Source organism: Cyclopterus lumpus, chromosome 6 (assembly GCF_009769545.1).
Source record: "Cyclopterus lumpus isolate fCycLum1 chromosome 6, fCycLum1.pri, whole genome shotgun sequence".
In the NCBI taxonomy this organism is placed as follows: domain Eukaryota; kingdom Metazoa; phylum Chordata; class Actinopteri; order Perciformes; family Cyclopteridae; genus Cyclopterus; species Cyclopterus lumpus.
The window spans coordinates 25,559,409-25,583,637 of record NC_046971.1 but is presented as its reverse complement, the minus strand read 5'-3'; the positions used below and the strand labels follow the sequence as shown (position 1 = coordinate 25,583,637).

At 42.6% G+C, this 24,229-nt stretch overlaps 3 protein-coding genes across 6 annotated transcripts in view; all 3 read right to left on the bottom strand.

Annotated features, from left to right (window-relative positions):
• wwp2 (WW domain containing E3 ubiquitin protein ligase 2) overlaps window positions 1–10,314 on the bottom strand; it is a 54,916-nt gene extending 44,602 nt beyond the window's left edge. For 2 of the 4 annotated variants that reach the window (XM_034534010.1, XM_034534012.1), the window contains exons 1-5: window positions 9,220–9,770; window positions 8,970–9,051; window positions 4,189–4,345; window positions 3,780–3,901; window positions 2,048–2,185 (exon numbers count right to left, since the gene is read on the bottom strand). In XM_034534010.1, coding sequence (XP_034389901.1) covers window positions 2,048–2,185; window positions 3,780–3,901; window positions 4,189–4,345; window positions 8,970–9,051; window positions 9,220–9,273 — 553 coding nt within the window. In that variant the 5' untranslated portion in view covers window positions 9,274–9,770. Of the gene's footprint in view, window positions 1–2,047; window positions 2,186–3,779; window positions 3,902–4,188; window positions 4,346–8,969; window positions 9,052–9,219; window positions 9,771–10,248 lie in introns of those variants that run through there. The other 2 variants (XM_034534011.1, XM_034534013.1) reach the window with 2 other exon arrangements.
• A 4,018-nt stretch (window positions 10,315–14,332) lies between these two features.
• polr2c (polymerase (RNA) II (DNA directed) polypeptide C) lies at window positions 14,333–17,678 on the bottom strand. The gene is made up of 9 exons (XM_034534085.1): window positions 17,405–17,678; window positions 16,905–16,954; window positions 16,647–16,715; window positions 16,459–16,511; window positions 15,737–15,865; window positions 15,607–15,658; window positions 14,911–15,079; window positions 14,735–14,809; window positions 14,333–14,644 (listed from the first exon to the last, which is right to left on the bottom strand). The coding sequence occupies exons 1-9, from the start codon at window positions 17,488–17,490 to the stop codon at window positions 14,500–14,502; spliced, it is 828 nt and encodes a 275-aa protein (XP_034389976.1). The 5' UTR covers window positions 17,491–17,678; the 3' UTR covers window positions 14,333–14,499.
• A 355-nt stretch (window positions 17,679–18,033) lies between these two features.
• On the bottom strand, window positions 18,034–24,154 carry coq9 (coenzyme Q9 homolog (S. cerevisiae)). The gene is made up of 9 exons (XM_034534078.1): window positions 23,998–24,154; window positions 23,200–23,437; window positions 22,372–22,507; window positions 21,151–21,290; window positions 20,967–21,051; window positions 20,615–20,719; window positions 19,520–19,675; window positions 18,582–18,635; window positions 18,034–18,353 (listed from the first exon to the last, which is right to left on the bottom strand). Exons 1-9 carry the CDS (start codon window positions 24,053–24,055, stop codon window positions 18,318–18,320), a joined length of 1,008 nt encoding a protein of 335 aa, XP_034389969.1. The 5' UTR covers window positions 24,056–24,154; the 3' UTR covers window positions 18,034–18,317.
• Between the last annotated feature and the right edge of the window lie 75 nt (window positions 24,155–24,229).

Sequence of the window (24,229 nt, the reverse complement as noted above, 5' to 3'; positions counted from 1 at the left end):
AACTGAAGTTATTTTACTGGGCCCTGAACACCTCAGAGATCAATTATCTGGTGATGTGGTTTCTGTAGATGGCATTGCCCTGGCATCCAACACCACTGTAAAGAATCTCTGCGTTATCTTTGATCGGGACTTGTCCTTAAACTCCCACGTAAAACAAATCTCAAGGACTGCATTTTATCATCTACGTAACATTTCAAAAATCAGGCACATCTTGTCTCAAAAAGATGCAGAAAAGCTGGTTCACGCGTTTGTTACTTCCAGGTTAGATTACTACAACTCCTTATTATCAGGCTGCTCTAATAAGTCTCTTAAATCCCTCCAGTTGATCCAGAATGCTGCAGCTCGTGTACTCACAAAAACTAAGAAAAGAGATCACATTACTCCTGTATTAGGATCTCCTCACCTACAAAGCCTTGATTGGTGATGCACCATCATATCTTAAGGAGCTTGTAGTACCATATTGCCCCACTAGAGAGCTGCGCTCACTAAATGTGGGGCTACTTGTGGTTCCTAGAGTCCTAAAAAGTAGGATGGGAGCCAGAGCCTTCAGTTATCAAGCTCCTCTTTTATGGAACCAGCTTCCACTTTCAGTCCGGGAGGCAGACACAGTCACCTCATTCAAGAATAGACTTAAGACTTTCCTGTTTGATAGTGCTTATAGTTAGGGCTGAATCAGGTTTGCCCTGGTCCAGCCCCTTGATATGCTGCTATAGGCTTATAGGCTGCTGGGGGATGTTTTAGGATACACTGAGCACCTATCTCCTCTTCTCTCTCTCCTTATGGATGAATTTAGATCTCTCCATTGCACTACTTCTTCTCCAGAGTCTTTGTGCCTTCTCGCCTCATAGGGTCCATTGGACCTGGCTGTGTCTGAAGCTGGTCCTGGCTCCTGGCTTCTGCCTCCTTGCCCCTACTTCCTGCATCCAGCCCCTGGCCTCCTTCCCAATGGTCCTGCCTCCTTCTTTGTGCCTGGGCCTGGCCTCATTGGTCCGACCTCTTTCACGATGCCTCCTGCCTGGTGGCCGTGCCTCCTGCCATGGCCCTGCTGATGCCCCCCCTCCTCTCTTCCTCCTTCTGTTTCATGGATTGTGGAGGTCTGGATCGTGGTCCATGCCTACTACTCATTATTCATCATTTCTGTCATATTCACTGAATGTCTATGTAACTCTGTAACACTGTTCATTCTGTACACATGACATCTATTCATCTGTCCATCCAGGGAGAGGGATCCTCCTCTGTTGCTCTCCTGAAGGTTTCTTCACTTTTTTCCCTGTGAAAGGTTATTTTTGGGGAGTTTTTCCTGATCCGATGTGAGGTCCTGGGACCATGTGTGCAGATTGTAAAGCCCTCTGAGTGGAGTTTGTAATTTGTGATTTTAAACTGAAAATAAAATAAAATAAAACTTTGAATTGAAATTTCAAAATGAAAACTGTTTGGGTCAGGGCAGATTTTACGGCTTGGTTGAATGATTGGAAAATGACTACGGCCTTTTATTTCTTTTTAACAGACTGCTGTGATGAATGAAAGACCGTTTTTTATGTTGCTCAGTTGTGATCCCAGCACACAGCGAGAAGGCTACTGTTTTTAGCGGAAGCAATAAAATCATTTATAAATCCAAAATGTGGATGGCCACAAACACAAGGGGAAGAAAAGACTTCGTAGAGTTTGCAATATAAACAAACGTTTAGGTGACGGGGGAAGAGAAAGAGTGAGGGGAGGAAAAATGCTTTAATATTGTGGCGTATTTTGTATTAATAAGTCTGGACTCCTGTAGGAAAACAGTGTGCAAGTTCCCGTTAATATGTCTTCACTGTGAAAAAAACAGTCCTCGCTTCGCCCTGCACTTTCATACTAAAGTCACAATTCAATCCACTTCTTCAGAGGAGTTCTTGTGAAAGTGTCGATTTTCATACGACAGCAGAGATACACATGTGCACATGGCCTCAGTGCGATTGCTACTCGAGGTGTGTGTGTGTGTGTGTGTGTGTGTGTGTGTGCATGTGCGTGTGCGTGTGTGTGTGTGTGTGCGGTAAAAGGCAGGACTCACTGTCGGCTGCCGAGCTGCCATTGGGCAGCGTGCCCAGATCAACAACCATGCCGTCCAGACAGACGTTGAGCTCGCCTCCCGCTACAACCGAGCCTTTGTTCTCCGTCTGGAGCACCAGACTCAGCTGTACGTTCTCCACTAGAGAGGGGGGAGAAAGAGAGAGGATGAGTGGTGGAGAAAGGTAGACGACAAAGGGGGTGTAGAGAAAGAGAGAGAGAGAACGGTTGAGTTCTCTCTCTCTTTGTGATGAGAGAGAACTCAACCGTGAGTGATGGAGGAGAGGAAATTGGACATCCTCAGTTATCGCCAGGCGGCAACGTCCGGTTCTGCCGAGTGAAGCTGATGTGGTCAGTGTCTAAAATCTTGCATTCTCTCTACTGTCCACCAGGGTGTGACTCCTCTGGTTGTATAGAAGTCTATGAGAAAATGACTCTACTTCTCTCTTGATTTATTCCCTCAGTAAACATTTATGGTCTCAATCTCTAGTTTCAAGTCTTCTTCCAGACACGTATAAAGCGTCTCTACGTCACTCCTGCGCATTCTAAATACGGTCACTTCCGTTCACTGGTTGCGGAAAAAACAACATGGCTACGGCGAAATCAGCGAACTCAAGGCTTCAAAACATCAGTCCACAAAACAATGGGGGACGTCACCATGACTACGTCCACTTCTTATCTGCAGTCTCTGGTTGTCGCTCTGAAGTGAGAAAACAGTGTGAACCCTGCTGGGACGTCGGTACCAGAGGAGGTGTTGGATGAGCAAACTCATTTCATCTTCATGAATAGTGCGGCCAGAGGAAATGAAAACTGTCCCATTGGCCACTGACGACAAAACTATTTTTGAATATCCAGTAATGCATATTTATTACAATGTAATGTGGGTGGCAACTGATGGCAAATCCAACGTGGCATGTTTAAGCAATGGAACCCTAAAGGCAATACATAATATTGCTTAATCTCCTCCTATAAAGCTTCCAGCAAGTCAGTGATGCCAGTTACTATAGAAAGTCATGATTTGTTTGGATATTGCCAAGTTTACTAGTCACCATTTTGAAAGAAATACTAGATTTCCAGAGGAAATGAGTCTTGTACTGAAGCTCAAAGAGAACATCAAGTGAATTGTGCCGCAGAATAATATCAAGTGTTTCATTACTGTAAAGCTAAAACATTTGCAGAGTGGTGGAGCAGAACGTGGTCACTGCTGATAATATCGGACCTAAAACCATGTCCTGTAAAAACATGAAGTTATGTTTCAGTGCAGGGGGTAGCTATGGGAAGCCATGATGGACCAGACTGAGACCAACAGTCACGTGCTCGAAATCCTGTGAAATGTAAGCAGAAGTGCAGGCTGCTGAACACAGAGAGACGAGGACCAGAGAGGTTGGAAGTAGAGGTTGTAAACATATACTGTAATGATGTCACATGGAGCCAGTTCCCATCATGTGTTGTTGTTGTTGTTCCTGTGTAGCGTAAATGAGCTGATAAATGATACAATAACGTGATATCAGATATCAGGAATTTCTATCGGTATCAACTCAAGTTATACAGTTATTCCATATTGAACAATGTGGAGATTAAATTATAATATTGTCTAAATGTTTCTCTCTCTGTGTGTGTGTGTGTGTGTGTGTGTGTGTGTGTGTGTGTGTGTGTGTGTGTGTGTGTGTGTGTGTGTGTGTGTGTGTGTGTGTGTGTGTGTGTGTGTGTGTGTGTGTGTGTGTGTGTGTCCTTACTCTTGCCATCGTGAGTGCGCAGCGTGTCCAGCAGGTCTATGGTGGCGCTGCCCAGTAGCTCCTTCCTGAGGGTGTGGCAGCTCCACAGCTTCAGATCCAGACGACTCTGAGGCGTCACATTACTGCGGAACACAAGGGCCACATGAACCCGGGACGAGGCCTGCACACCAACACACACCATCAAAGTACCAGGAACACTCCGCGTGTCTAACCGGTTCTACCACAGCAAATGTTTGAAAAGAGCCGACTTCATTCTTCTCATAAACTATTACTCACCTTCATAAGTACACGCTTAACAACAGACTGGGATGAACACTCTTCGTATGGTCTGTCGAAATGTTTACTTTACAAGCAATAGAATACCAGATTATATCAATGTCATGATGTGTGTGTGTGATGGTGTTCTCACAGGGTGAGGTCTTCGTTCCACTGCAGCTCGAGGTGTCCGCTGCGCTTGCCCGTTTTTTTGGTTTCGCTGGTCAGGCCGTCTGCGGTCACCTCGACAAAGGAGCTGAGTCGAGAGTGACGGTTTGGCAGCTTGGGAGACTGAGGCTTCGCCGACACCACTGACGCGAGACAGATGGAGGGGAAAGTTAGAATTGTAAAACATGTTCTTTTTGCTCAAGGACCAACACAGTTCTACTCTCTTCTTCAATGGGACTTTCCTCACCAAACAATCAGCACATAGAGAAAACAGGAACGGTTTATTGCCCAGTATGATACACATACAAGGCATGTATAGTACTAGATAGTAATGACATCATTTAAAAATAGAAAACAAGAAAAATGACAATAAAATATAGCCTTCATATATATATATATATATATATTTATTTTTTTAATATATATTTTAATGTGTGTGTGTGTATATATATATATATATATATATATATATATATATATATATATATACACATATACACACACACACACACACATATATGTATTCATGGATTGTATTTATATTTTAATTTGTGTGTGTGTGTATATATATATATATATATATATATATATATATATATATATATATACATACACATACATACACACACACATGTTACAGTGGTGGTTTTAAAAAAAGAGCACATTAATCAATGTTTTTTTAAGTTCAATTATGACAGTCAAAATCCCTGTTGATGTTAACGCACGTCCTGTCGCACCAGCAAAGGGTGTAAAATCCACGCGTCTACCCGGGCGTCATGTTTCCTTCACTGCCGATCGGAGCCGATTGAAACTGTTCCCACTGAAGACAAAAGCCAGATGTGAGTGGCGTATTTTTCCAGTGGGAAAGGGACTTAAGAAACACTGTGCGACTGTGGCCACAGTCCAACCGCAATGAGGAAATGTATTTATATTACAGGTCAAAGGTTTAGCCTTCATATCAACAACACCTCAGCCTTAATTTCTGTGAAATAATAATATACTGTCTGTGCCAGTAAGTGAGATCGGGCCCCCACAATTAAGTCATCTGCAAACAGAAGGTCTTTTATTTGAGCAGCTAACAGAAGAAAAGCAAACCAGCTCATCCAACACATAGCAGTGGGCACCCTCACATGTTCACACAGAGAGAAGCATAGTACTCCACAGCTTATTAATCTTCTTCAAAAACTGTTTGTTCTATTTGTTTAAATTCTCTTTACATCCCGACAAATCCATAAATCCAATGCTCTGACAAATAAAAGGGTAACACTGCCGTGCACTCATCACTTGTAGCCAGAGTTTTCCACAAGCTGCTAGCTTAACAGCTGTGAGTGCCAACAATAGCCATGTGTGTTGTTTACGTTCATTATGTATATTTTGGGGGAGTGGCTTTGGATGGAAGCCTCAGTGTTGACCACTTGCAGACTTTCTCTCTACATTTAGCGACTTGTGGAGCTAGCGCTGTTAGCTACTGTCATTGGAGAAGAGTTGACAACACGGGGCTGGGCTTTCAGGTTTGGATCTTCTTCTTTTTTATCTGGTGTTCTCTTGCTAGTTTTAGAGATCCGTTGAACGTATCCAGACTAACTTTTTTCTGTTACCATCGTCCAGACAAATATTTTCAATCATCCTGAAGTCACCCTTTTACTTTGTTGCTGTCATTCAAATTATTTGTATATAACATTTAGTATTTTTTTTGTGTGACTACATTAAAGTAAGAATGAAAGCTCTATAAGATCACAGGTTACAAATTGTAGTTGTATTTTCTTTACTGCATACTTAATGACATGACATTTTTGGTTTCAAATCATTATAAATAAGATCGTTTCCCACTTCTAATAGTTTCTTCTAACCGTTTAATAGTTTTGTACTTGAGGTACTCATAAAATGTAAATCGTTAGCCACAGCGAGTCCTTTACTTTTTTTGAGTGTAATACACAGTAATCTGTTTTCAGTCAGAATTAAAGATTCTGCCAGCATCACTATACTACAGCATATCATAAGACGTCAACATACTTCACAGGAAATGATATGTTATATGTTGGTTTTTTTCTTTTCTTTCTGAGGCATTTCTTGAGCCATTTATACCATTCACAGTTTGCTTAAATTGTTTCCAGCCGTGTGTCCATTTTCTTTGTGCGATGCATTGTGGGAAATACAGTTATTTAAGTGGACTTATCGTGTGTACACACAACACTATTAGGTTGTATGGATTTGGGGTGCAACTTGTATTGTTGATGGTGAGGCGAACAAACAAACCAACAATAAATCTCGCCCTCTAGTGGAAGAAAGAAAAAATGTCTGCGGTGCAACTTTCATTCATTATCATGGTCTCAACGAGGCCTCTAATGCGGCTTGCCAGTGTTCGCACCAGTTGAACTGCAACAACATGAATGCATGAAACAGGTTGAACAATACACTCTCTGCATTTCGTGACATTTCACTGAATCACAGCGCTACCGGAAGCTCTGCAAGTCTGGTAAAAGCCTCCAGCTGGGCTTAGGCAGGATTAGCAGCTTTGAATGCTAGAAGGCCTGCTGAAAATCTTCATCTGGAAGTGTCAAGACTTAGAGAGAGTGGATTTGTTTCTGATCAGGACGAGAGGCTAAATGAATGAATGATGACAGAGAGAGAGCCCTTGGTCTGTGCGACCTCCTGGGAGTGGGAGGGGGAGGGAGTGAGAGAGAGGGTGGAAGAATTTTACAAGTGGAAGAACCCAACGTAGGATTTGGGAAAGTGAGAGAAGGTGCGAGGGGTTGAGATACGGTGCTGGAGAATGAATCGGATTTTGTGAGACTGTGGTGGGTGGACCTCCGACCCCATTTCAATCCAATTCAGTTTATTTTATATTGCCCAATATCACAAATTACAAATTTGCCTCAGTCCAATCTGTACACATACGACATCCCTGACCTTTGACCTCACATTGGATCAGGAAAAACTCCCAAAAAATAACCTTTCACAGGGAAAAAAGTGAAGCAATCCCAGCAGATGGTGCACTGAGGACGGTCTGCCCCGTTTACCGTCACAGCGGCGACTGCAGTAAGCTCACGGACCGAGGAGGCGACAAAGTGGCTGCCTGTTCACACGCGAGTCAACACACGTTCAGCGTAGTCCGGTTTTGGTTCTGACTGCAACAGTAATAACTAAATATCACTAATGCAACAAATAATAAACATGTATTAAAAAATGGTTGCCACTGATTTTAGCTCATTTCTCCAGAAAGCTGCTCAGCGCGGTAACCGTCACATAAAAATAAAAGTCTGTGGGTTCATAACTTCAAGCGACCCGCTTTTACAGACAGGTGAGCCACTGGTAATATAACGCTTTGATTATAGCTGCTTTACTTATATAATTATTAATTATTATTTTTATGACAACTTATCAATCATCTGACTGCTTGAGTCTTTTTACCCATCTGACTTCTCTTTACCAGTTAGTTACCTAAACTGCCACAAACCAAAATGATTCTTAAAAAGAAAGAAAGAAATGTACTTTTATTGATCCCAGTGGGTAAATTCTTCTCTGCATTGACCCATCCTTAGTAATTAAGGAGCAGAGGGCTGCAGTGAAGCACCCGGGGAGCAACTGGGGGTTCAGTGTCTTGCTCAAGGACACTTCAACATGAACTCTGGGGAGAGCGGGGATGGAACCGGGTACTTTGTGGTCACGGGACGACCAGTCTCCTCATGAGATACAGACGACCCCAAAAGAAATATAGCCGACCCCAAACAGCAGAATGAGTCAATGATGAGTAGTTGCAAAAGTCTGCCAAGATCTAACAAGAATATTACTGTATTGGGTGCGAGGTTGACCCATTATATATTTTTAAAGGGAATAGCTAAAATTGCAAAAAAGGCTACATAAGTTTGTGTGCCAGACAAGATATTTGTATGTTTCTTATGGATGGAGAGGAATGGTGAAATCGTTAGAGTTGTTCCGATACCAGTATCAGAAATGCCTCTGATACAACCCAAACATGCTGGATCTGTTAGCAGCCGATGGGCTCCACAGTCTTGCTTTGCTCAATAACGGAGCTAACAGCTAATTACATTATGATGCATTCAAGCTCCATTCAGTAACAATTATTATTGGGCAAAAGTCAATAATAATTTACATAATGTATTCAAATGTAATCTTATAAACTGTATTTTTTGCTGAGAAACTTGAATAAATCCAGTAGTTGGAAGATGAGATGTTTTCACAGCAACATAAATAGATATCAATTAGAATTGATGGATTATTACTTCCCAACACGAGCTCTAAGCAGCTTATAATACATCAATAAAGTACAAATGCCAAGATATATTTTTTCCAAGCAAATATGTATAGAAAAATAGAAAAATGTGTTTCCTAATCATTTGAGTTGTGCGTTTTATTTAAACAACCTTGATAGATGACTATAGCAAAGTGAAAGGAGAACATTTACAACTTTTGACAGTTTACACTGACTGGTTGAAATTATTATTCGGGACCTCACTGGTATCGGATCGATATCAGAATTGGGAAGAAAAATTGTAAATCTACTTCCGACTAACAATGAAAGAGGAATATAGAATGATGGTCAGGTTGAGCCATTATATTTAAAAGGGGACTAGCTAAAATTGAGAAAAAGGTTTCATTAGGTAGGACGCCACACAGAGGCGATGTCTTAATGTGACGGGTGACATCCTGCTGCCTCATGTGCAGAGCTTGGACTTCGATTTGGAACGACGTGCCATGTCAATATATGAATCAGTTAGTCACAGAGATGACCCAAAGTATCATTACCTTTCAAGATCAACTGAGACTTCTCAGTGGTCGGGGCACCGCCAGGTCTGCTCACGCCGGCAGCTGCCATGACCTCACAGCTCTGAAACACAGCCACACAAACACCATTACAAAGGATTGTAATAGAAAAATAAAACAACGTATATTGTGGGTAGATTTAGCAGCTGGGCCAAATAAATTCCAATGAAGGCATAAATGTGTCCCCCTGCATCAGAGTGTCAATACTTTCATCAGACCCTATTAACATCACCTTGAGCAAAGTCGGAAATGTAGCCTGCTGGATTGGATTCAAAGAAGACTGCATATGCAAGCTAAACTGACGTGTAGTCTGTTGTAGATAATGGTCTTTGTATATTAAGAGACGACCCTAACCCTAGTACTGGTTCGTGGAGGGGGATCTCAGCCTGTTAGCAGCGTCACTTGCTGCCTCACCAAGGTGACTGCTGGTGGCGTTTCAGCATCATGTCTGAGAGCAGACGACCCCCAGTGATACATGGTCAGATGTGTCCTGGCCAGAACAAAAAGACCATCAACTATAACCCGTGCCGTGTTCACCAAATGACCACACAGACAATCAGATCGCAGCAATCACAACAAAAGCGCAGCGCATCTTCCGTCAACCTTGTGAAACACGCTGACCGGCGACGCAGCGTGAGCTCGAGCCGCTCCATGAAGCGTCATGAAGACAAGTAAATGTATAACTGTCCGCGCTACGCACATTTCATTGTCCCCGGATTTAAATACCCTTGGCTGCTGCGCACAAAACACAAACACGGAAGATGATCAGGACATTTCTATGCATCACTGTCAAGCGCGGGTGCGAAACTACTGACTTCCGGTCATCGATTTCCAAACTAAAGCGCAGCTAGCTAATAGTGTGATGTTGCAGCGTGTTATGACCAATGCGACGCGCGTTAGAAAACCACACACTAAATTCAGAGGCGAGTATTTACTGAAAGAAAATGCCATAACGTAGGCCACACCAGTGTTGCTGGCCACACAAACACAATGTGTCCCACCTTGGTGGCATTTGTTTTGAAGGGGAAGTTGCGACATGTCCCGTCCGGTGAGTCGAATTCTGGTTAACTTCACCCAGAAGAAGCTAACAGTTAGCGAGCGAGCTTCGGAGTGGGTTTTTATAAAAGGACATGTCAATAAAACCTGTTCTAACCACTTGACAACAAGTACAATTGCATTTATAGTGACGTGGTTCACGTCACAACACGTTATATATTTTAAAACACCCTCAACTTAGGCTTAAATGTAATATTATCCGTACCTTTCTCAGCTGTGCTCCGCTGCTGTTGCTAGTGAACTTTCATTTCCGCTTCAGTCACAATATCACGTGACCCATGGTTGTTTTTTTCATTGCACAAAGGATTGTGGGTCATAAACAATGGTAAACATCACGTTAATTATTTAAATTGACAGTTAAGCTTCTATTGATTTAGATCAAACATATCATATTATCGTAAATTACAAATATTAGAGCACGTAATGAAACAGAATAAATAGGGATCAAAATATTACTCAAAATAATATCAAGACACTACAGCAAATCGGTTCAAGTGAGCTCCTATCAACCCAAATACAAACAGATGTAATGATAAGCTCCCAAATGTAGCTGAGTATCAACATTTCGACTTTAAAGCTGCATTCAATTATGTTCTATTTTATTTTAGATTCTTTGGGACAGTCCAATATAATTAATTATCCTCCTAGTTCTGTTTTGGTCTCCATCTCCTAAGAAAATCATCTGTCTCTTCAGCTGCTAAGTCCAGTTCTTGGTCCTTGGTTCTTGGTCCAGCCCTGATCTCAGTGTACAGTATATGCCAGAGGAACAATGACAAACTATCGTTAAGGACTATACAAACTTTACTTGGCTGGTAGACGTGCGTTGAATCAATCCACCCTTGAACTCATTGAACCATGGTGAACATATATTCCTTGTATTTCCTGGTTGGATTGTGTGCATGAAACTTACCGTAAACTTAGAGGAACCATAACCACGCGTTGACACATCAGTGGAAGCAGCAACCTTATCTTCTGTGCTGCTGACTCACATCATTTAACGGGAATGATCACAGAGACCTTTATTCTCTTACATAGTGGCTTAGATTTCTGCAGTTAATTTTTCGGTCACATTCAACAAGCCTCAGACAGGCAAATTTAGGCGAAGAAATACCGAATCTGTTGTTTATTGCATTAACATTTGTCAAATGTGTAAGTATACAGTAGTAGCACATGTTACAAGACGGTACTCTTTTCTAGTAGGCAATATGTCCATTTATGAGTCTACAGATCATATCTATATTGCTGAGTTGAGTAGTGGTAGTGGATTATAACTCCAAAAGGCTTTCCAGACATCAAAATGGATCCTTAAATGGACGTAGGCATCATTCACTGAACTTTGGATCACAGCAGTATCGTCAGGGTCTACTTGTAAATACGGTGCAATAGTTCATTTGAATACTGAGGCTGCAGGTAACCAGCGCTGGGAAGCCCGTGGTCTGATGTCAGTGGCGAGGACGATGACTGATGATTAGGGTGACGGAAGCTGAAGTAGTGGTCGTGAAAGTAGGTGATCACAGCCAGAAGAGGGCCCAGAAGAGGGCCCAGCAGAGGGCCCAGAAGAGGGTCCAGCAGAGGGCCCAGAAGAGGGCCCAGCAGAGGGCCCAGCAGAGGGTCCAGCAGAGGGCCCAGAAGAGGGCCCAGCAGAGGGCCCAGCAGAGGGCCCAGCAGAAGGCGCAGCCACACTAAGCCGTTGCCAAGCCAAGTTTCCCTGGAAATAGTTTGCTAGGAATACTGCAACCACAAGCTATAGAAGGAAAAGACACAGTAGGATTTAAAAATGGACGTCCTCTTGCTCGGCCTATACTCTGAGTAATAAAAACCAGAGGGTTCTTTGGCTCTTCGTAGTTTGTAATTGTCTCTGGTATTTTTGCACCCTGTACACCTGTACAGTAATATATTCATGAATATTCACTCTCCTTTTAGGTCTTCTGGAGCATTGACGCAGTGTTTTCACATTGTTCATTTGTTACAATGTTATCATACAAATATATATGTTTAGGTTTTAATTCTCAGGTCACAGGTCTTTTCTTGTGGATGCCTTGGTTTAGTTAGAAATGAGAGTGTTAGACTAAGTAGCTCAGCTGAGCTGATGGATGGAGTGTGTTTACTTTTATGATTCAACTGTTGAGTAAATGTAACAGCCAAGTTGCAGTCAACTACAGATGAGAACATATCCTTGCCTCAAACGACATCATGAGGAAGAAGGGTCTACAGCAATGCTAGATGCAATGCTAACAACTGATACAACCAAAAAGACAACGCTAACATGCTGATGCTAAGCAGGTGCGATGTTTGTCTATGATCACTATCTTGGTGTAGCGTGCTAGCATGCTAACATTAGCAAATTAGCGCTAAACACAAAGTCGAGCCGAAGCTTAGAAGGGCTTGGAAACCTTAATTCAATTAGAAAATCTACAGACAATAATATTTGTTTTTGCCTATATAAGTGGTTATTTTCCTTTCATCATTCATTGCATTGATATTCTTTAGGTACATTGAGCTAATAATACATCGTGGTCCATGCCTACTACTAATTATTCATACATTTCTGTCATATTCATGTAATGTTTTTATGTAACTCTGTAACTCTGTTCATCTGGTCACATGACATCTATTCTTCTGTCTATCCGGGGAGAGGGATCCTCCTCTGTTGCTCTCCTGAAGGGTTCTTCCCTTTTTTCCGGGTGAAAGTTTTTTTTCTATTATTTGGGAGTTTTTCCTGATCCGATGTGAGGTCAAAGGTCAGGGATGTCGTATGTGTACAGATTGTAAAGCCCTCTGAGGCAAATTTGTAATTTGGGATTTTGGGCTATACAAAATAAACTGAATTGAAACTGAATTGCATATTCTTTTCCGTAACATTTTTAATGCAGGACTGTTTTTACAGTATAGTATTGATACTATACTGAATATCTGAATACTTCCTCCACGAAGAGTTGTATCTGCCACCAGCAGAGAAAGATACCAGAGCAGAGCTGCACGGGCGGATTGTTGTTAACTGGGTGGATCAGTGGCAGAACTGGGAAGACTGTCATAGAGGCTTGCACCGTCTTCTTCAGCCGATGGTTGAATTTTGTATATCATCTGCTTTGCTGTGAGATCCTCATCGTCGTCTCACTAGATCATAAACATGAAATATTAAGAGAAAGGCTAAAGATGCTTATTTAAGAGAAAACAGATATAACATTTTAATCAATGTTTGGTGTCTTTCCATCGACTTAATGCACATTTTCTCTTCCCAAATACTGTGTACCATAGCAGGATATAGTAGAGATATATTTACATTTGTACATTATCACCAATTATTATCCAATTTCCATAATTATCTTTTTCTTATTCTGTTTGGAGCAGTTGGCAACATTTCAAATGTATATAATCTTCACAAAATGTTGTCTCAACCAAACAATATGTATTTACTTAGATCAGGGGTATTCAACTCAAATTCAGCGAGGTCCAGTCAGTTTCCTCACATCACAATAATGTCAAATCTGTGCTATATGATTTTGTGCCATTGCATTGAAGTAGCCAAGAGTTGTATTAATGTCTATATGTCGTCAACAACAGACTGTCAAGTTAAAGAAAGAAAGTTCAATTAAATAACATCTAAACAATATTTATTATTACAGATTTACAATTTAACTGGATACATTATAAATAATACATACTCTAATAACAAATACATTATCTTATCTTATTTCAAGAAAAATGAAGACTGGATTTAAAACTGAACGTTTTTGAAAAATTAATTTAATTGAATTGTCCTGCAGCTTTAAATCAGTTTATTATTCAATGGTTGAAAGGAGTCAGCTGAGGTGGTTCGGACACCTCCCGTTAGAGGTTTTCCAGGCACGTCCAACTAGGAGGAGACCCCAGGGAAGACCCAGGACACGCTGGAGGGATTATATCTCCCAGCTGGCTCCCTGATATTGTATTGTGTGTTCAGGGAGTTGTAAAGCACTCGTTTCAGCTCATTTATCATCTCTGTTAACATCATTGTCGGGCAGTTCATTCATGGGTCAGGATTCTGATCATTTTGGGCTCTTAGGTTTATTTTTCCGTGCCTTAATTTCGGATGTGTATATATAGTGCTGTAGTTATACTATATAGTATACAGTCCTGACAAGAAATACTTAAAACATTGTACTAACTTCTCTCGTCTTCATTTTTTTTTTGCAGAGCCAGTTTGTGTTTTTTTTAAAATTGTCCAGGTGTTTGAACGTTTGTGCTAAAAACAAAACTCAATGACAAATTAAATGGAACTCAAAAAAACCACACTAAAAAAAAACATATTACAAAGTTGCAAAGAACAGATTTATTTAAAAAGTTACATTTTACAAAATAATATTCTAATAGTGTAAATCCACCACCACCAACAAAACCAACTCCATAAACAATGCGTGTGACCCAAACTGTGCTGAATCAGAACAAACCACAGGTCCGGTTCTGTTAGGGCCCTTCAGTTGATAGTGAGCACGTCGCTCTGGATCTCGTGGCTCAGCTGAGTCTGCAGGTCACTGAGCTTCTTCTTGAGGACGGCCAGCGCCGACATGACGATGGTCTCTGGTCGCAGCGAGCCGCATGACTCCACGTTGTAGAAGAACCTGCGCGGGGAAATGTCACAGCTGAGCTGTTGGACTGGCTAAAGCAGAGACATGTTTGTCTTACAAAATAAAGAAATAATAATAAATCACCTTTCTGGCTTTCCATTGGGGTCGTAGGGAGCCTGAACCTCATCCTCCTCAATCTCGGAATATTCACTCTTGGGCCTGGGAACCAGAGGGATACAGGACGTCAATTCGTCATTCGCCCACCGTTAAATTTGAAGAGTGATGCCGTCACGAAGAGCCGCTTTGAAATGAAAACGTACCACTCTTCGGGTCGGGGGAAGACCGTGTGCCTCAGTGCGTTGTCTGGGTCGTACTCAAAGGACACCCCCGCCGTTGGGTTCCACTTGGCGTGCTCCTTGCCGAAGCCCTTCTTGGCGTACGCCCTGAGCCGCAGCTCCTGACCCTTACGAAGCTTCACCAGTATAATGTCTACGTTGTTTTCGGTGAATGCCAAGAGGAGGGCGTGGAGAGAGTAGGGAGATGGTGAATGTTTCAAACATGGGATGAAAGGATGGAGAAACACAAGACGGCCGTCATTAATGTGGCGAACGGCGCTCACACCGACGGTTCACCATGCGAACGTTTAGCAGAAACTCTGTGTGTGTAACTCTGTGTGTAGAACCACAGACGGTGTAAACATGTTTATTTGGGGTTCATACCGCCGCAGTAAACAAGCAAACGGGAAATCCACTAATGTTATGAACCCGGACGGGACGGCGTTTGGTTTTCCAACGTATCCCCACACCATGTAGAAATTAACAATAGAGGTTATGTTCGTCCATGAAATGTTGTCAGTGTCGATATGGAATTTTTCCCACAAGCCAATCAGAGTATACCGAGATAAAACAGAGCGTTACAGACAGAGAGCGAATACAGGTATATTCAGACTGAGCAGGAACAGGAAATGCCCCCTTTAAACAACCAGTGTTTACCCCTGAGGACAGCTTTACGCTTACCATCTTGTTCAACGTAGTCGTTGGGGTCGTTGTCTCGACTCCTGGAAGTCACCTGAAAAGACCAATGACGGCACAGTCAGCTTCTTCCACTCCCCTCTAATGACTTCAGTAAAAAGGACAGAGGACTCACCGGGATGACTCTGGGATTGTTGGACAAAAGGTCGCGTGAGGTGACGTGGCGCGTCTGGTCCTCGGTACATCGAACGTCCAGCGTCAACTCAACAGAACACTCCGGACAAAAATCATCACAGGTGCAGTCCTGCAGGAGGAGCAGAAATATATAAATGATACCACCAAGCATACAGACACTTTTTGGGCATTTTGAAAAAGGAATTATATATAGAGAAATTATAGACAGACACCAGAGTTTTTTTGGAATGATATCCAGTAGAAATGTATGATCTGGAGATCAGCATTAATGGTTTCTAGTCTGTGTTGACGTAAGCAGCACAGAAGCCAACAGCCAACGTAAAGACGTCCCATTGAGTGTGACGCGCTCATGCTCGAGTCAATACAAATTAGTATTGGGAGTATCATAATATACAATATAATCTTGTATTTTCTGATCATTTCAATGTGTGTTTGTATGCAAATAAACACCATAGATAACTATAACAAAGCAAAAAATAATATCTTTGGCGCAGTTGAAATACAAAAAAAAAATGGGACGATCTGTGAAAGATAAAAGGTTTGAGATCTGTTGCGTCCCCGTACCCAAGGACCGTCTGTCCTCCTGTCAAGAATCCCAATCATATTTTTAGTCTGGCGATTAAAGCGGTCACTAGCAGTGGTCGCTTAACAACAATGACGCGTCTAAAGGGTCACTGATCACTGACCCAGCAGCATACATACCCGAGAATACTGCATTTTATCCACGATGTCGTCACTTGTGAGCGGTATGAGACCTGAAGACAAAGGAAAAAACACCCATGTTGAACAGCGGCCTTTACAGGTGTCGGACCTCTCTGGTTATACTGCAACAATGCGTGTACAATAACCACCATCAAGCGGCATTGGAAGCGCCACACTGCGATACTTACCGACTCGGTGTGCAATGAACTCATCGTGCAGCACTGACGAATTGGCATCGATCTGGATCCAGTCGATTGCTGCAAATAAAAGCACCACAAGTTCCAGTGAGACGTGTTCCCATCGTTCCAATGTTGCTGATGCAGTTGCAGCATCTCAACTCTCTTGAACTTCAGTTATTTAGTCACAGATAACCATTTACATCCGGGTACCACGAGCCTAACTTCTCACACGATGCAACTCAGAGCAGAGGCCAGAAGGTCACCTACCTATGGTGGCGACTTCCGACATGAAGACACGGCGGATGGAGTTGGCCACCCTGAAAAGGAGACAGACGGATGTTTCCAGAGGTTAATTGTTATAATTGGGAACGGAAATGACACTGCATTCATCACGTGGGTTCACTGGGAAGCATACGGCAACAACAATAACGCAACAAGTACTTCCAATCCTTCCTAAACACCAAAGTGACCCAGAATAGCGGGTGAATATCAAGGTTTCCTCCCTTGAATCGGCACAATGTGTTCGATGTTATAACGGAGCGTTACTTTTAGTAAGCACCTCTCACGTTAACTCGTTATCTCCACGCCAACGTTGTTTACGCAGAGTTGCAGACAGCATTATTATGTTAGCTTACGTAACGTTAGCCCCGTAGCGCGGTTATTTGACCTGTATTGTTAATGTAACGTTTAAGTCTCAGAGAAGAAGAGGAAGAATGGCTGCTGTGCCACACACGCTCCCTTGAACCGACCAATAAGTGACTACTCACGCCAAGTCGGTGTTCTCAATGACGAATTTGACATTCTCGTCCGTCAGTTCTGTGATTTTCACCGTCGGCTGGTTAGCATATGGCATTATTAGAGTGAAATAAGCCTACAAATGTACGTTATTAAATCGTCCACACACAACTACCGCTGCTTCGAGTTGAAGGCCTACACGGAACTATTTACTACCCGCTGATTGGCCAAGAGATGTAAATACGAATGCTGATTGGTCACGATGATATATTGAGGCGGGTCTTTTTTTAATATCCGGGTCACTCTGTGGCTGGAATGTAATTTCCAAAATAAGAGCGCTAAGAAAAGAATCTGGAAGATGAAGTATGCTTTACCTATGTGTACAATTTAATTATACTATATTTTTTATTCTTTTAAGTTTGTAGAACAAAGAAATAGGCAATCCTAGCAGCAGTGTGGTGCAATGCTTCTTTTTTAACAGTAAAAGTAAAAAATAATGCTCCCAAACTATATAATGCAGGGTCTTCAATGCTTTTCAGGTCAAGGACCCCCAAACTGATAGAGGGGGAAACACTCACATTTCAACAAACTTGAGTTGTTGAAGACCTGATTTAATGCATGACTGAATTCATATTACCAGACAATTAAACAAACACATACATTAAATATACAATATATAACTACGACTTTATTTAAGTTTTGATCCAACAAAAAAAATGACAGATCATTATGTCTGAAGGGAACAATAAGCAGGAGAATGAACTCTTGAGAGCCCCAGGTGAGCAGAAAGAGGCTTGTAAATAATGGTTTTCTCTTGCTGAACACAACCCAATACTTTCAGACTCTTACAGTTGTTCAGAAATAAAAAGCAAAAAGACAATGGATCTTCAGCTCTTGACACCGGCCAGGCAGACGGGATCAGTGGGAGTGAGAGATGTTTGCCCATCATCGCCTCTGGTTCAGTCCCGTGAGGTTCTTCAGCTGGAAAACACGAGACAAACAGGCGCCATACTTTTAATTGTCTTTACATACGGTTCAAACCGTCCAAACATTCAGCGTCGCCTCGTTACACCAAATGTATAACTCTTAATGCACGATTCAATTGCTAATGTCGTCATGAAGGAACATTTCAAATTAAGAGTGTAGACTATACTGTGTGTTTAGAAATGAACAGGGCATATAAATGATGAACACGAGGCAAACACTTACTGTAACAGCAGCTCCCATAAGCCCCTGCACCACTGTTTCACCAGTCGCCTGCGCCTACAGAATGAAGGGAAACACACGTATGATTGAGGAACACATGATTGATTTATTGAAGCATCTTAAACATGAAGTTGGGTAATACAGATACGTGGGTATCCATACATACAGTAAGTATTACAAGGATTCTTAAAGATCACATATGTTTCTACGTGAACATGTTTTCATGCTTTGATGTTCAAATACAATCTTTTTTCCCCCTCATACTGTCTGAATATACCTGCATTCACTCTCTTTCTGAAACACTAAGTTTTAGCACATTTCAACAAACTTGAGTTGCTCGGCAACAGCTTGGGTCCATGTTCAGCTGATGTCATTCACATACATTGCAGACAGAAATAAACTGGGATACATGTAGAGCGTTTACAACTGTGAAAAGGTCAGTGTATTGTATAGCTGTGACATCACAACCGTAAAGAAGTCTGTCAAATAATTACCTATACATCATTCAAAATTGTGCTGGATCATAAAAAAGTGCACATCTACAAATGGGGACCACATTAGCTTTGGGCCAATAGCAACCGATATGATTGTGACGCATGGTGTTAGTCTGTCGTGACCCAGTCACTTAGCTTGGATTACTAGCCAGCTAGCTAGCTATCCATCTACCGGGTTAAGTGACGCTAAACTAGCTAAACTGAGACATGATGATGACAGTTGAGTTTGGTTCTATTGAGAACGTGTTTGGGAGACCAGTGTTTTGTCTCTTTAGCGATTTAAGCCATGAAGCTAGCCAAGCTGAAGCATCATCTGACTACAAAGCACACACAGGGCAAAACAAATGTTTATTTGTATCGGTTCATCACAAACAGATCTGAAGGGGTCCTTGGGAGATGTTCTCCCCTGTAAAATGGCCCCTGCTTTACGCTGTATGAGCACTCTACCTGCTTGGCGGTGGCGGCCATGTTGACGACATCCTGAATGCGGTTGTCAAGGAAGTTCCAGGAGTCCTGGAAGTCTGGAGAGGAGTCCTGCAGCATCACCAGCTCTGTGGTGTTATAGATGCCCGTCAGCGCCGCCCGCTTGGTGTACCAGTTCATCTACAACAGAAAGGCGTGGTGCACGTTGTACACTCTTTAAGAGACTTCAATAGGGCTCACATTACACAATTAATTAATACATGACAGAATATACTGGATAACAAGGAAGTGCGACAGCATACACATTTTAATTAATTAAACGTTGATTAGCAAACCGAAATTTGTTGATTTATTCTCAGGAGTCTCAAATGTGGGAATTCTTAGTTTTTTAATGAGTTTATAAATACCATTTTAAAATCTTCCTTATTAAAAAGGAACAGTGTGTAACATTTAATTTGACCAATGAACAATGATTTAGTCATGTAGAAGAACCAAGTATTGCTAAAAGTATCTCCTAGTTGTACTAAAATCCTAAAAATACCTCTCCCTACCTGCGGGCCACCATAGTTCTAGACATGCTTGGAAAGGGAGGGCTGAGCAGAGGGGTATTTAGTTGCTTGCAACCTGCCACACACCACTAGATGGCACTAAAACTACTAGTAGTAGTAGTAGTAGTAGTAGTAGTAGTAGTAGTAGAAGGGTCCCAGTATAAGATCAAAATGGATGGTGCAGAGGTGAAGAACACTTTGAGTCCATTGTCTCCCAGTATCAAGACAATATCATGTTTACATCATGGAAACTCACAAAAGGAATAAATAAGCTAATGTAAGCCGAGCATTGGTTTGGGAACGGTTATTGAACTTCTGACTGGGGCTACGATAAGATGTACAGATAAACATTTTATGGATGCATATGCCAGATAATCAGTGGCCACGATGTCAACAAGTCAGGTGTTGGTGGGGGGAGTAACCTGGGAGGTGGCCGGCCTGAAATTGTGGGGGTGGTGATAAAAGGGGGATAGGAAGGTGTGAGCAGGAGAAGAAGAAGAAGAAGAAGAAGAAGAAGAAGAAGAAGAAGAAGAAGAAGAAGAAGGCATCGAGGGCTATAAGATCCACTCACGTCTGTGGAGCGGTCGCCAGCGTAGTACCACATGTCGTCCACCAGGGTGGAGAGGTGCTTCAGGCTGTCTGGGATGTTGTGAGGCAGCAGCAGGATGCTCATCGCCTGAGGGCAGGGACGCAAAGTCAAAAAATCAAACGTGCAAAGGTAATCCTCGCCCTTTTTTCCCCATCATGTTGCAACAATCCAACACAGAATAGTCAATATTGGTCAAAATAATATTAAAAAACTTTTAATACGTTTTCTTTTTTCACTTCACCAATTTTGACTATTTTGTGTAGGTGGATTACAAAAAATAAATATATTCCAGGTTATATGATAGAATATGTTCCCAAGGCCCTGTCATTTATACCTGCGGCCAAGACTCAATGTAGGGGATGTGCATCCTCAGTCTGGTCTCCACAGCGTCTCTGAGAAAGTCTGCAGTCCTCTTAGGTCTGTAATACAGTAGTCAAAGGCTTGAATCTGCAGTTTGGCTTTGGAGATTACTTTTGGAACCCCCCAAACAACTGACGTGTGTGTGTGTGTGTACTTACTCGGCCTGGCCCAGCTGAACCTGGTTGTGTTGTTCAGCCAGGATCTCCGTCAGCTGGGAGTTGCACTGGGCGATGAAGTGTAGGACCAAGTCTCCAGCTCCGTTGAACATACCAGTGGAGGCAGAGGACAGGCCTAGTGTCTATACACACACACACACACACACACACACACAAATAATGAGTTTCACACAGTTACAAATACTTTAAATTTATTTAAAAAAATGTATTGTTATAATTGATTGCACTATAATTATAATACATTGTTATAGTAAAGAAACAAGCAAGCAAAAAAACATCTAGGTTTAAATTAATCTTCATTATGGTCAAGGCGGATCGGTGCGGCTGCAGCAGTAAAACAGGCGCTGTACCGGTCCGTCTTAGTGAAGAGGGAGCTGAGCCGGAAGGCAAAGCTCTCCATTTACTGGTCGGTCTACGTTCCAACCCTCACCTATGGTCACGAACTCTGGGTCGTGACCGAAAGAACGAGATCTCGGATACAAGCGGCCGAAATGAGCTTCCTCCGTAGGGTGGCCGGGCTCAGCCTTAGAGATAGGGTAAGGAGCTCGGACATCAGGGGGGAGCTTGGAGTCGAGTCGCTGCTCCTTCGTGTCCAAAGGAGTCAGCTGAGGTGGTTCGGGCATCTAGTCAGGATGCCTCCTGGACGCCTCCCATTAGAGGTTTTCCGGGCACGTCCAACTGGTAGGAGGCCCCGGGGAAGACCGAGGACACGCTGGAGGGATTATATCTCCCGGCTGGCCTTGGAACGCCTCGGGATCCCCCAGAGTGAGCTGGAAAGTGCTGCGGGTGAGAGGGAAGCCTGGGTCGGCCTGCTGAACCTGCTGCCACCGCGACCCGACCCCGGATAAGAGGTCATAATGGATGGATGGATGGATGGATGGTCAAGACGTCATCTGTATTATGTTTTATTATGTTACTTCTTTTACCCGACCTCTCACCTTTTAAGAGCAGAAATAAAAATAAAAACTGAATAAAACTTCCAGATGAAAACATACCAGTGGCTGGTACCAACAAGAGATAACTGGGAGGACTGGTAATATTCATGTTAGTCACACGTGTGACTCGTAGCGTCTCGTCTTTGGTGCGCAGATGAAATCAAGTCACCGTCACTGCATATCAGGCACTCACGAGTCGAGTCTGTTCCCCAGGCAACCATGAGAATGGCCATGAAGCTGCGCCTTCCCTCTTTGAACAGCAGCTCACCTCAGCAGCAGCAGCGATGGCTTCCATGGACCAGCCGTGCAGTGGGACGAACTCCAGAGCGGCAGTCAGGACTCGAGCCTGAAGCTGCTCCTCCGTTTCGTATTCCTCGCCCTGCTCTCCGCCCTGGTCCTGGTAACTTCACAGGGAAAAAAGGGAAATGTCTAAAATAATTGTGACGTTACGATATTATTCCCATTATCATCAAACTATGCTTAAAATTCCTCTAGAACATACAGAAGTTGCATCCTTTTTAGTGAACTTTTTTTCCCGTGCAAAAAACACAAGATCTTCCAAATATGTCTAATTACTAGTCCAAGTATTTCATAAAATAAGATATTCCTTTATTCCCGTAGTGGGGAAAAGGGTGTAAACTTTCTAATACTAGTAAAATATAGCTAAAAACCAGCCAATTTCAAGATCTCCTTCTTTATGGTTAAGGTTGAAATATTTCCATCTTCTTTCAAGAAATCTCACAATGCCAATTTGTGGGTTCCGATTTTTTATTTATTACTAGAGAAAAATACACCTTGTATTCATGGATCCCGAATAAAATAAATAAATGAATAGAAAATAAAATACTAATAGAAGTTTCTGCAAATCAGACAAAAATAAAAAAACATTCTATTTTTCTGTTCTTTCTTAAATCGGGCTAGACAGATTTTCAAGTTACTTATGTGACGATATTCACGATTATTTCATCTTACACTGATGATAAATTGAATCAAAAGCTGCACACCACAATCTCATGCTCACCGACACAACAAAACATATTCAGCTCCAATTCCCACCCTTCACTCAAGATGTGGAGGTTGTTTTTAATGGACTGACCTGGTGTTTGGCCTGGAGGCCTCCTCAGCTGCTGGGTCAGAGGTTGGGTCGTCCCGGGGGGCCTCTGCCAGGTCCTGTTCGGAGTGGTAGTGCTCGTGGTAGGACGAGGACGAGGATGAGGACGAGGACGAGGAGGGTTTGTCAGATTTGGATTCATCCTGAAGCCTTAGCGCTGCACAGTGGAAGCCTCGCCTCAGGCCTCCGCTCTGGGGGGTCGCTGCTGTTGGTGCAACTACCACTGTGGGGACAAACAGTCAGTAGCTTTAATGAGCAGTCTAGTGCGCGGAATGTCTGTGCTTAAGGTCCTCAGAGGACATCCCGACATTACAGCTTAAGGTCTGGTCCTCTGAGGACATCCCGACATTACAGCTTAAATATATTATTATATATAATAACAATAATTACCTTAACAGGCGGAAATTGTGCATTATAGTAAAAGGTGCAATAGTAACTCAATGCCAGCAACAAGTACTTATTGTACTTTCCAACGTCACTTTAGGTGAAGCAGACTTTGACGACTTGCATAATAGATAGTTGCAACGTGCTTCCCTAGAATATTCAGTAGCAGCGCACCAACCACCCATGTTACTGCCAATAATTTAGTTTATATACAATAACGCTGCCCAGTTATGGCCATCATGCGACAAGTGACTTTGGCATGGGCAGCTGACGTCTAACTCGGGTTAGTTTCCACCTCCTGCAGCACATGGCCGAAAGAATGACCGTTGGCTCCATGGATAACTCCCCGGGCGGTCCGTTGTTAACACGGGACAGAGACAGCACAGAGGCCCGGCTCACCTCTGCCCAGCCCCCGGAGTGCCCTTCCAACGAGCAGACCTCTCAGCAGCGCCGCCATGTTCAGCTGCCCTGCGTTGCGAATGCGTCACTTTAGCGCGACTCAGTGAAATACAAAACATCACGCTGGCAAGAGACCCAACAGACAAGGATGTCGCCTTCAAACTAAAACGCACCACACATGAATAAAGATAATGCGATTTGTTTTTTATTTTAAGACTGAACGACTTCATAT

What these genes read in the sequence shown, in the direction of transcription:
- polr2c (XM_034534085.1), bottom strand. Translation starts at nt 17,490, where the DNA reads ATGCCATATGCTAACCAGCCGACGGTGAAAATCACAGAACTGACGGAC. An exon ending in ATTGAGAACACCGACTTGGC is followed by an intron (nt 16,955 to 17,404) that starts GTGAGTAGTCAC and finishes TCTCCTTTTCAG; the next exon opens with GGTGGCCAACTCCATCCGCC. An exon ending in GTTCATTGCACACCGAGTCG is followed by an intron (nt 16,512 to 16,646) that starts GTAAGTATCGCA and finishes CTTTGTCTTCAG; the next exon opens with GTCTCATACCGCTCACAAGT.
- coq9 (XM_034534078.1), bottom strand. Translation starts at nt 24,055, where the DNA reads ATGGCGGCGCTGCTGAGAGGTCTGCTCGTTGGAAGGGCACTCCGGGGG. An exon ending in ACATTGAGTCTTGGCCGCAG is followed by an intron (nt 20,720 to 20,966) that starts GTATAAATGACA and finishes CCCTGCCCTCAG; the next exon opens with GCGATGAGCATCCTGCTGCT. An exon ending in TGGCCGCCACCGCCAAGCAG is followed by an intron (nt 18,636 to 19,519) that starts GTAGAGTGCTCA and finishes TTCATTCTGTAG; the next exon opens with GCGCAGGCGACTGGTGAAAC.